This window comes from Bufo gargarizans, unplaced genomic scaffold, assembly GCF_014858855.1.
Source record: "Bufo gargarizans isolate SCDJY-AF-19 unplaced genomic scaffold, ASM1485885v1 original_scaffold_1600_pilon, whole genome shotgun sequence".
Lineage (NCBI taxonomy): Eukaryota > Metazoa > Chordata > Amphibia > Anura > Bufonidae > Bufo > Bufo gargarizans.
In genome coordinates, this window is record NW_025334431.1 from 85,550 (window position 1) to 97,746 (window position 12,197).

The 12,197-nt window shown below is 51.4% G+C and overlaps 1 protein-coding gene across 1 annotated transcript in view; it reads left to right on the top strand.

Annotated features, from left to right (window-relative positions):
- The first annotated feature begins 287 nt into the window (after positions 1 to 287).
- Positions 288 to 12,197, top strand: part of LOC122923428 — a 64,114-nt gene continuing 52,204 nt past the window's right edge. Inside the window, exons 1-3 of the mRNA XM_044274239.1 lie at positions 288 to 320; positions 4,365 to 6,318; positions 10,078 to 10,177. Coding sequence (XP_044130174.1) covers positions 4,388 to 6,318; positions 10,078 to 10,177 — 2,031 coding nt within the window. The 5' untranslated portion in view covers positions 288 to 320; positions 4,365 to 4,387. The remainder of the gene's footprint in view (positions 321 to 4,364; positions 6,319 to 10,077; positions 10,178 to 12,197) is intronic.

Consider the following 12,197-nt stretch of genomic DNA (forward strand, 5'->3'; position numbering starts at 1 on the left):
TGTATGAGCTGGAGGGTGACCCCCGAGGTGAGCGCCAGGCCCCCGATGTGGGAGCAGGGGACGGTGAGGGCCTGATAAATGTATAGGCTGGAGGGTGACCCCCGAGGTGAGCGCCAGGACCCCCGATGTGGGAGCAGGGGACGGTGAGGGCCTGATAAGTGTGAAGGCCGTTTTATTGGCCTGCATTTGTGGGGGGGGGTGTAGCTGCCTTTATATCCGGCATACGCCCCTCCCTCAATGAACGTCTCGTCTTGTTTCCACCTACCACACGTGCAGGCAGGTGACGGCAGCATTCCTGGCTCACGAGTCTGCGGTCAAAGGTGAGTATGCTGCCTCATCCAGCAGCCATGTCCATGTAGTCCGGCCGGCGGTGTTTCGGCTCCCCAAGGTGAGGGGGAGCACCACCGCACCGGAACGATCGGCAAGGGAGCTACGTGCGGCTCCCCACGTGGCCATTCATCGTAGGGTTACAGGGGACAGCGTGTTCCCAACTTCGGCGCAGCGGTAAAGTCTTGCACGGGCCGCCGTGCAGTTAGATAGGAAGGTAGAGAGCCTGAGCTGGAGCAGGCTCGGTGGTCTATTAGTCAGGTCTGCATGCTCCAGCTCAGTGCACAGGTCAGAGCCCTGCTTGCTGGTGAAGATTAACCTCTTAGTGACCAAGTGTTTTTTCATCAATGTACTTGTATGGGGTCTTATTTTTTGCAGGACAAGTTATAGTTTTTAATGCACCATTTTAGGTACATGTACTGATTGATTAAAGAAAGCTGTTTTAGCTAAATCTTCCTTTGTTTAAGTCAGTGAAAGGCGTATTAATGGTCACTAAGGGGTTAAAATATAATATTTAGTATATAAGGGGGGGTACATATGTGGTTTAGGCAGTTATGTTAAGCCCCCCTTTTGTAGTTTCTCAGCAGCTTCTCTGTAAGTTGCAGCCATTGTGGCTGAGGCTGTTTGTGTCGGTTAATCAGGATTACTCCCAGTTTGGTACTATATTATAGTACTGCTACACAGCAGGGTCCTACGCCGTATGATTCTCTGCACTAGGCTCAGTCGTACACGCAGCGCAGCGTTTGTCACTTTTGGTTTCTGCATTACTATTGTTTCGTTCCTGTTTACGCTCGTACACTGGCGTTTCATGATTTGACGTTCGTTTCTAGGTCCGTGCTTCCCTTTTCTCGAGTATCGCCAGAGTTTTTCTTTCAGATCAGGGTGCGCTATTTTCTTCCTATCGCAGCTGTCAGTCTTCAAGGCTAATCCAGTTCGGGTAAGCGTTTGGTGTCTGTGTGCGCTAATTTCAGGCAGCGCAGTAGACGCATTGATTAAAGCTGAGTTGGACAAAGGTTTCCTCATCGGTCCCCTTAAAACCCCCCCTTTTCAGCAGTGGCGAGTCAGCCCGGTTGGGGTCGTCACAGGCAAATTCAGCAAGAAAGGTAGACTCATCGTTGATTTGTCAGCCCTGCATGGGTCCCATGTAGCTAGTCTCAACTCCCTCGTCCTATCGGAGGAGGTTAGCATGAAGTATTCCATGATTGACCAAGCCATAGCTATCATCATGCACTTAGGTCCTGGAGCAGCGTTCTAAGGCGGATATATCCGACGCCTTTAAGCTTCTCCCGATCATGCCGGCCCTCTGGCAGTGGCATGGCATTAAGTGGAGAGACCAGTATTACTTCTCTTCGAAGCTCATGTTTGGCTCTAAGAGCAGCCCGTGGCTATTCGATCAGTTGGCACAGGCCCTCCACTGGGTGTTAGAGAACAAGGTACAGTGTGAGCATGTCATCCATTATTTAGACGACTTCTTGCTGGTAGAGAGGCCAGGAGTTGCCCCAGTAGGTCTCAAGAAGCTTCTGGATTGTTTCTCTCGGTTAGACGTCCCAGTGTCCCCTAAGAAGGTTGAGGGTCCGTCCACTGTCATCACTTTCCTGGGCATTGTTTTAGACTCGCAGAACATGCTAGCGAAGTTACCCACAGATAAACTGGTCAGGATCAGGGAAGTGATACACAGGTTCACGGTTACTACTGTGACCACTAAGGCCGAGTTCCAATCACTGTTGGGCATGCTGACCTTCGCCATGCGTATAATCCCACAAGGCCGGTCCTTCATTTCTCGTCTGTTGACTCTCCTCCCCTCAGCACCTTGTCAGGACAGCCCGGTGCACTTAGACAGTCTGGCTCTAGCGGATCTTCACATGTGGGATCACTTTCTCCACCAGTGGAATGGAATTTCCCTTTTCATTCCCGCAATATGTAGTAGTTCTCCTGTAATTTTTTCTGACGCAGCTGCAAGTTCAGGGTTTGCAGCCATTTTTGGCACCCATTGGTTGGCAGGCGAGTGGCCAGTTTGGCACCCATTGGTTGGCAGGCGAGTGGCCAGTTGAAGTCAGACGAATCCCGGGTTTCTTGCAGACCTCAGCACTATTTGAGTTGTATCCCATTGTCACGGCCGCCCGTGTTTGGGGTAGCAATTGGTCTAATTGCTCAGTTCTGTTTGTAACAGATAACGCAGCTGTTATTGATGTTTTAACCAGCGGTTTGTCTAAGTCCTTACATATTATGGGTCTCCTGAGGCGTCTAGTACAACTTTCATTAATGCATCGTTTCCGTTTCAGTTGTGCCCACTTGCCTGGTACAGCGGGTGCCTTGTCACGAGCTAATACCTCCCTTTTCTTTCAGATCATGCCAGAAGCGGACATCACAGGTGCCATGATTCCTCCGCACGAGTCACTAGTCCTGGTCTAACCGAACACCTAGCTACTGCGCACATGTTGCTTGCTAAATCTCTCTCACCTAATACGGCCAGAGCTTACCACACAGGGTGGAACACATATTGTAGGTTCCAGGAGCGGTTCCCTCAGGGGCAGTCCAGCTTTGTAGAATACGTTCTTGCTTTCATAGGGCTTTGTCACTCCGAGTTGAAGTTATCCCATAATACGGTTAGGTCCTACCTAGCAGGGGTTCAGCACTTTCTGGCTGTGAGCTACCCGGATCGGGGTTCCTTATTCTCTGTCCACGCTGCTAAGGCCGCTTTGAGGGGTCTGGGTAAATGTAGCGTGAAAGGACGGGTCCGTAGACAAGCTATTTCAGGTCATGTTTTCTGTGATCTCTCTGACGCCTTAGACAAGGGTCCTTATGGTTTCCTCCTTAGCCTAGTGCTCAAAGCTGCTATTTATTTAGCTTTTTATGGGTTTTTGAGACCTGGTGAGTTCACGAGCTCCTCCAACAGCAGTAAGTTTGTAGCGATTAGCCAACTGGTTCCGAGTGTTGAGGGTTTCTCTTTACTATTGCCAGTGTCGAAAACGTCACAGGTGGGTCCTCCGGCTCAGGTGTCATTCTTCCCCACAGAACACTGTTGGTGTCCCATCCGTGTACTCAATCAGTTACTGGCAGCATTAGATGGCCTTGGGCCGAGTAGTCCATTATTGCCTTTCAGCCAATCGCCTCTCACAACCCACCAGTTTGTGTCCCATATACGCCCTCTGTTGGCCAGCTTAGGTGTGGATCCAGCTTGGTGTCGGGTCATTCATTCCGCATCGGGGCTGCATCCGCAGCTTCAAAATCAGGTGCCGACGCACGTCATCCAAAAGTTAGGTCGCTGGCGGTCATCGTGTTTTAGCAGGTATATTCCTCATCCTAAGGTCGAAATGTCGCTTGCTTTTCAGAATCTGGTTCTGTAATTTTGTGTTGTAATAAAGGAAAACCTGCCTTTAAGTTTGCTGTTTTTGCCCTCTATTCAGGCGTCCCTACATCGCCGCGGTTACGGCATAATTCTAGCCGCTTTAGAGTTGAGGGGGCCGCAGATGGGGTCAGTTCCTTCTCGCCATCATTAACCCCGACCACAAATGTATGAGCTGGAGGGTGACCCCCGAGGTGAGCGCCAGGACCCCGATGTGGGGGGCAGAAGATGGTGAGGGCCTGATAAATGTATGAGCTGGAGGGTGACCCCCGAGGTGAGCGCCAGGACCCCCGATGTGGGGGCAAGGGACGGTGAGGGCCTGATAAATGTATGAGCTGGAGGGTGACCCCCGAGGTGAGCGTCGGGACCCCCGATGTGGGGGGCAGGGGATGGTGAGGGCCTGATAAATGTATGAGCTGGTGGGTGACCTCCGAGGTGAGCGTCGGGACCCCCGATGTGGGGGGCAGGGGACGGTGAGGGCCTGATAAATGTATGAGCTGGAGGGTGACCCCCGAGGTTAGCACCAGGACCACCGATGTGGGGGCAGGGGACAGGACCTAATGGCTGAATCATTACCATGTGGAGGTGACAGAAGGTCAGAGTCCAGTAAATGTATGAGCTGGAGGGTGAGACTTTCAGAGTGATGACATCCAGATTTCTAATCTTCTCCTCTGATCTTTTCTGAATTTAGAGTCCCGAGGAGATTTAATTGCCATGATCGAGATGGTGGGCACGACCGGCTCCATATCCATCAACGCCGGGATCCTCCGCACCAACCTGACCGGCACATGTGGCCCTGTCATTGTCTCCATACATGACTTCCCTGTGGTGTATGGAGCCTCGTGGGACCCATGTACTGAGGAGCTCATTGGTCAGACTCTTTACAATGTCACCATAAATGAAGTAGGACAAGCGGTGGTTGACAGTAAAATGAGATATGACGGGCGGTCGCTGGTTCTCCAGACCTGTGGCCATAGGACATGTGCAAATTTGCAAGACAGTTCTCAGCGGGTGTGGCAGGCCAAGTTCCAATCCTTCATCATCGGGCAGGCGTACTTTGTGCAGTCACTGCTTCAGAACCTGCTCCTCAGTGTTCTGGACCTGGCCATACTGGGAGAACTTCCGACATCCAGCGCCTCCCTGCTGCTCTCCAGCTCCTGTCGCCTCGATGATGCTCACCAGTTCGGCAGCATTGAACTTGGAAGCAGCCACAAGTTGGTCAAGAGTCGGGTTGAGTTGAGCAATGTCACTATAAGGGAATATCTTCTGGTAAAGTACAATGAGAGGTGGGTGTGTGCGGAGCTGAAGACCATAACTCCTAGAGAGGCAGCTGCAGCAATCAGCATGCGCAGAGTCAGTGGAAGGTTTACATTCAGACAAGAGTCTCCCTTTCACCCAACTCGAATGACTATTAACCTATGGCAGCTTCGAGGGCGTGCAGGCCACTATGGAATTCACTCTCTGCCCATTCTTCCACGACAGGAGTCCGGGCAGGACGTGTGCACTGCAGCAAACACAGGGAAGCAGTGGGATCCCATAGATGTCAGCAGTCATTCTACAACTATTTGGAGTGGTCACAGCTCTTGGCCGGCAGGTGACCTGAGTGGACGTCATGGCACACTTCATGGTTTGGAGAACTTTACAGCCATGCTGATTGACTGGAACTTACCAATGTTTGGCAATAATAGCATTGTTGGCCGCTCTGTAGTCATATATGAGAGCGGCGGATCGGCATGGGTCTGCAGCACTATATGCCTGGAAGGAGATGCCATCAGAGCTACTGCAGTCTTCCGGAAAGGGGTGGTTGGTAGAATCATGTTCTGGCAGGCACAAAACGATCCATACAGTGACCTGACCATATACGTGGAGCTGAGCCATGGTTCAGGTAGTGCTAGTAGGGGTCACAACTGGCACATTCATAGAGTTCCCCTCCAAGATTCAGAGAGCTGCACCAAAGCTGGAGGACACTACAACCCGTTTAATGTGCCTGTCAATGGCAATTATAGTGATGAGTGCAGGTCAACGCGTCCTCTGTGGTGTGAGGCTGGAGACTATGCCTCCAAACACCATCCTATCGCCTTCACACCTAGCCCTACCAGATATCTCATTACTGATACTTCCACATCACTCACTGGGCCATATTCTATCATCGGCCGCTCGTTGGTCATCCATGGAGAAGATGGCGCCTCCACACGGGTGGCCTGTACCAACATCCTCCTTCATCACAGCACAGAAGGAAGGACCACTTCTTGGTTTGGTTTTGGCAATGCTTATGGGATGTTGCTCGCCTCACAGGCAACTGACCTGGACCCAACATTGGTTCACTTCACTATCCATGGACTGGGGGGCCATGCAGGGGGGTTACACATCCATGTTCTTCCGGTGAGTGAAACATCAGACAATGCCTGCTCAAACATTCAGATTAAAGGTCACTTTAACCCTTTCAGCATTGAGGCCTCCACATCTCCAGCAGCAGGAAGCGGCACAGATGACAACTATGAGGTGGGGGACATCAGTGGTCGCCAGGGGTCTTTACTCAACCAAGACAATGTGACCAAGCAATACACGGACATGAACTTTCTATTGTCTGGGACACATGGAGTCCTCGGTCGATCACTGGTGATTCACTATGCCAACGGCTCAAGGTAAGTGATGACGTCATGGTGGAGGATAATGGTAGAAAATGTCTGCACAGACTCACCCTAAAGGAACCCCACTGCAAAGACAGCAGTTTACTGGGCTAAATGGCAGAGGGCAGTATGAGACAGTGGGGGAGGAGCGGAGCACAGGGCAAATAAACTCCTCGGTGTCCCCCTCACACATTGTAAGAATGTGTAGGCAGAGAAAAACCAAATGACTCTGGTATCAGACCGCCCCCTACCCAATACTACCCCATCCTAAACCGCCTATATCCTATACTGACCACATCCTGTACTGCCCCTGACTATGCTGACCACATCCTAAACCACCTAGATCCCATACTGACCACATCCTGTACTGCCCCTGACCATACTGACCACATCCTAAACCACCTAGATCCCATACTGACCACATCCTGTACTGCCCCTGACCATACTGACCACATCCTAAACCACCTAGATCCCATACTGACCACATCCTGTACTGCCCCTAACCATACTGACCACATTCTGTATTGTCCCTGACCATACTGACCACATCCTGTACTGCCCCTGACCATACTGACCACATCCTAAACCGCCTAGATCCCATACTGACCACATCCTGTACTGCCCCTGACCATACTGACCACATCCTAAACTTCCTAGATCCCATACTGACCACATCCTGTACTGCCCCTGACCATACTGACCACATCCTAAACTTCCTAGATCCCATACTGACCACATCCTGTACTGCCCCTGACCATACTGACCACGTCCTAAACCGCCTAGATCCCATACTGACCACATCCTGTACTGCTCCTGACCATACTGACCACATCCTGTATTGCCCCTGACCATACTGACCACATCCTGTATTGCCCCTGACCATACTGACCACATCCTAAACCACCTAGATCCCATACTGACCACATCCTGTACTGCCCCTGACCATACTGACCACATCCTAAACTGCCTAGATCCCATACTGACCACATCCTGTATTGCCCCTGACCATACTGACCACATCCTAAACTGCCTAGATCCCATACTGCCCACATCCTGTACTGCCCCTGACCATACTTCCTGCCTTCCCTTCGCTCTCAGCTCTCTGTACATGTGCAGCAAGGCCCCGCCCCTTCCTGCCTTCCCTTCTCTCTCAGCTCTCTGTACATGTGCAGCAAGGCCACGCCCCTTCCTGCCTTCCCTTCTCTCTCAGCTCTCTGTACATGTGCAGCAAGGCCCCGCCCCTTCCTGCCTTCCCTTCTCTCTCAGCTCTCTGTACATGTACAGTAAGGCCCACCCCTTCCTGCCTTCCCTTCTCTCTCAGCTTTCTGTACATGTGCAGCAAGGCCCCGCCCCTTCCTGCCTTCCCTTCTCTCTCAGCTTTCTGTACATGTGCAGCAAGGCCCCGCCCCTTCCTGCCTTCCCTTCTCTCTCAGCTCTCTGTACATGTGCAGCAAGGCCCTGCCCCTTCCTGCCTTCCCTTCTCTCTCAGCTCTCTGTACATGTGCAGCAAGGCCCCGCCCCTTCCTGCCTTCCCTTCTCTCTCAGCTCTCTGTACATGTGCAGCAAGGCCCCGCCCCTTCCTGCCTTCCCTTCTCTCTCAGCTCTCTGTACATGTGCAGCAAGGCCCCGCCCCTTCCTGCCATCCCTTCTCTCTCAGCTCTCTGTACATGTGCAGTAAGGCCCCGCCCCTTCATGCCTTCCCTTTTCTCTCAGCTCTCTGTACATGTGCAGCAAGGCCCCGCCCCTTCCTGCCTTCCTGTCTCTCTCAGCTCTCTGTACATGTGCAGCAAGGCCCCGACCCTTCCTGCCTTCCCTTCTCTCTCAGCTCTCTTTACATGTGCAGCAAGGCCCCGCCCCTTCCTGCCTTCCCTTCTCTCTCAGCTCTCTGTACATGTGCAGCAAGGCCCCGCCCCTTCCTGCCTTCCCTTCTCTATCAGCTCTCTGTACATGTGCAGCAAGGCCCCGCCCCTTCCTGCATTCCCTTCTCTCTCAGCTCTCTGTACATGTGCAGCAAGGCCCCACCCCTTCCTGCATTCCCTTCTCTCTCAGCTCTCTGTACATGTGCAGCAAGGCCCCGCCCCTTCCTGCATTCCCTTCTCTCTCAGCTCTCTGTACATGTGCAGCAAGGCCCCGCCCCTTCCTGCCTTCCCGTCTCTCTCAGCTCTCTGTACATGTGCAGCAAGGCCCCGCCCCTTCCTGCCTTCCCTTCTCTCTCAGCTCTCTTTACATGTGCAGCTAGGCCCCGCCCCTTCCTGCCTTCCCTTCTCTCTCAGCTCTCTGTACATGTGCAGCAAGGCCCCGCCCCTTCCTGCATTCCCTTCTCTCTCAGCTCTCTGTACATGTGCAGCAAGGCCCCACCCCTTCCTGACTTCCCTTCTCTCTCAGCTCTCTGTACATGTGCAGCAAGGCCCCGCCCCTTCCTGCATTCCCTTCTCTCTCAGCTCTCTGTACATGTGCAGCAAGGCCCCGCCCCTTACTGCATTCCCTTCTCTCTCAGCTCTCTGTACATGTGCAGTAGAACTTTATTAGCAACATAACACTGTGTCTGGAGACAGACATAATAATGTAGTTGTTGCAGTGCACAGGATAATGAGCATGATTCCAACACTACAATTCGCAGCATGCCTTAAAAGCCTCTACTTTGTGAGTTTGAATATAAATGTCATAATGTGGCTCCCAGTATTAAAAATGCCCCCATTAGTGCCTCCAGTAATATTATTGCCTCCACTAGCGCCCCCCAGTAATATTAATGCCTCCATTAGTGACTTAGTAATAATAATAGCCAAATTAGTGCCCCCAGAATTAATAATGCCCCCATTAGTGCCCCCAGTAATAGTAATGCCCCTATTTGTCCCCCAAGTAGTGCCCCCAGCAATAGTAATGCCCCAATTAGTGCCCCCCAGAATTACTATTGCCCCCTTTAGTGCCCCCAATATTAATAGTGCCTCCTTCTCTGTTTGTGCAAAAAAAAAGTCAAACTCCCCGCCTTCATTTGCTTGCATGGCTGTGACTGCTGCTGCTGAGGACAGGACCTGCGCTCAGGGTGATGATGCTTCTCGGGTCCTGTCCTCCAGTCAGTGCTGTGAACGCTGCTGCTGAGGACAGGACCTGCGCTCAGGGTGATGCCACTTCTCAGGTCCTGTCCTCCAGTCAGTGCTGTGAACGCTGCTGCTGAGAACAGGACCTGCGCTCAGGGTGATGACGCTTCTTGGGTCCTGTCCTCCAGTCAGTGCTGTGAACGCTGCTGCTGAGGACAGGACCTGCGCTCAGGGTGATGACGCTTCTCGGGTCCTGTCCTCCAGTCAGTGCTGTGAACGCCGCTGCTGAGGACAGGACCTGCGCTCAGGGTGATGACGCTTCTCAGGTCCTGTCCTCCAGTCAGTGCTGTGAACGCTGCTGCTGAGGACAGGACCTGCGCTCAGGGTGATGATGCTTCTCAGGTCCTGTCCTCCAGTCAGTGCTGTGAACGCTGCTGCTGAGGACAGGACCTGCGCTCAGGGTGATGACGCTTCTCGGGTCCTGTCCTCCAGTCAGTGCTGTGAACGCTGCTGCTGAGGACAGGACCTGCGCTCAGGGTGATGATGCTTCTCAGGTCCTGTCCTCCAGTCAGTGCTGTGAACCGTCATCACGCTGCAGATGGTGTAGGAATAGCAGACATCATTATTGCTGGTAGAAAACAATTTAAATTACCGGTGTGGCAACGCTATGCCAGAAGAGCTCACAATCTACATGTGAGTGCCGACTTCTCCTCTTGTTTCCCTCTTTCTTCCCCAGAATGCAGTGCGCCAGTTTCCTGCAGGATTTGCCCGCAGATGCAGAATGGGTTCGAGCTTCTGCAGAGTTCTCTGGAAACATCAGTGGGAGAATCTTGCTGGTAAGAGCTGTGATGTCTGGGTTCCCCCATAGGTGTGGGCGCGGGTTGTCAGAAGTGGCCGTATCTACCTGAGGATGACACTAGATGGCGCGCGCGCCCCAGTACAGTGACGTCACCATCCGCAGCTGCTGCACCCAGGTGACCCCATCAGGAATATCAGGTTTTTTTAACAATGAACCAATGTCTTCTCCATAAAATCCTAGAAAGACAGAACTCCTCCGCATCCAGGGCGACGTTCAGCTGTAACCAGGCGTTTCTTCCCCGAGGCAAAATCTCAGTCAGTACAGCCCCCCCCCCCCCCCCCAACTACAGGGTGACGACATCAATAGAACATCTAGAAGTGGAAACTGAGCAAAACATCTGCAGTAATGGCTCCCCGTCTACAGGAACTACTGCTACAGTGTGAACAGCACCCACATAGTGCCGCTATACCACACATACATACATACCTCCTACATAGTACCACTATACCACACATACATACCTCCTACATAGTGCCGCTATACCACACACACATACATACCTCCTACATAGTACCGCTATACCACACACACACATACCTCCTACATAGTGCCGCGACATCACACATACAGACCTCCTACATAGTACTACTATACCGCACATACATACCTCCTACATAGTGCCGCTATACCACACATACATACAGACCTCCTACATAGTGCCTCTATACCACACATACATACATACCTCCTACATAGTACCGCTATACCACACATACATACCTCCTACATAGTGCCGCTATACCACACACACATACATACCTCCTACATAGTACCGCTATACCACACACACATACCTCCTACATAGTGCCGCGATATCACACATACAGACCTCCTACATAGTACTACTATACCGCACATACATACATACCTCCTACATAGTGCCGCTATACCACACATACATACCTTCTACATATTACTACTATACCGGACATAAATACCTCCTACATAGTGCCGCTACATCATACATACATACCTCCGACATAGTACTACTATACCGCACATACATACCTCCTACATAGTGCTGCTATACTACACATACATACATACATACATACATACATACCTCCTACATAGTACTACTATACTACACATACATACATACATATCTCCTACATAGTACTACTATACCGGACATACATACATACCTCCAACATAGTGCCGCTATACCAGACATACATACCTCCTACATAGTGCTACTATACCACACATACATACCTCCTACATATTACTACTATACCACACATACATACCTCCTACATAGTGCCGCTATACCACACATACTGTACATACCTCCTACATAGTGCTACTATACCACACATACATACCTCCTACATATTACTACTATACCACACATACATACCTCCTACATAGTGCCGCTATACCACACATAGATACCTCCTACATATTACTACTATACCACACATACATACCTCCTACATAGTGCCGCTATACCACACATAGATACCTCCTACATATTACTACTATACCACACATACATACCTCCTACATAGTGCCGCTATACCACACATACATACTGTAACGGACCGTTTCAGCAGACAAGGGGTTAAAATCCGTTTAGGCGATATGCCCCTTTCTGAGAGACAGGCACAGCTACTGCAGAACACCAACCTCCCGAACTGGATACAAAATAGCACTCCAAACTGGAACCTCGCGAATAGCTGCCGGGAGACGAACAGGAAAAGCGTACAGTCAGCTTACACTCCTGGCAATCAGTCTCCAACAGCATGCAGGGAATCCCCCCTGTAACGGCACCGTTTCAGCAGACAAGGGGTTAAAATCCGTTTAGGCGATATGCCCCTTTCTGAGAGACAGGCACAGCTACTGCAGAACACCAACCTCCCGAACTGGATACAAAATAGCACTCCAAACTGGAACCTCGCAAATAGCTGCCAGCAGACGAACAGGAAAAGCGTACAGTCAGCTTGCACTCCTGGCAATCAGTCTCCAACAGCATACAGGGAATCCCCCCAATGACG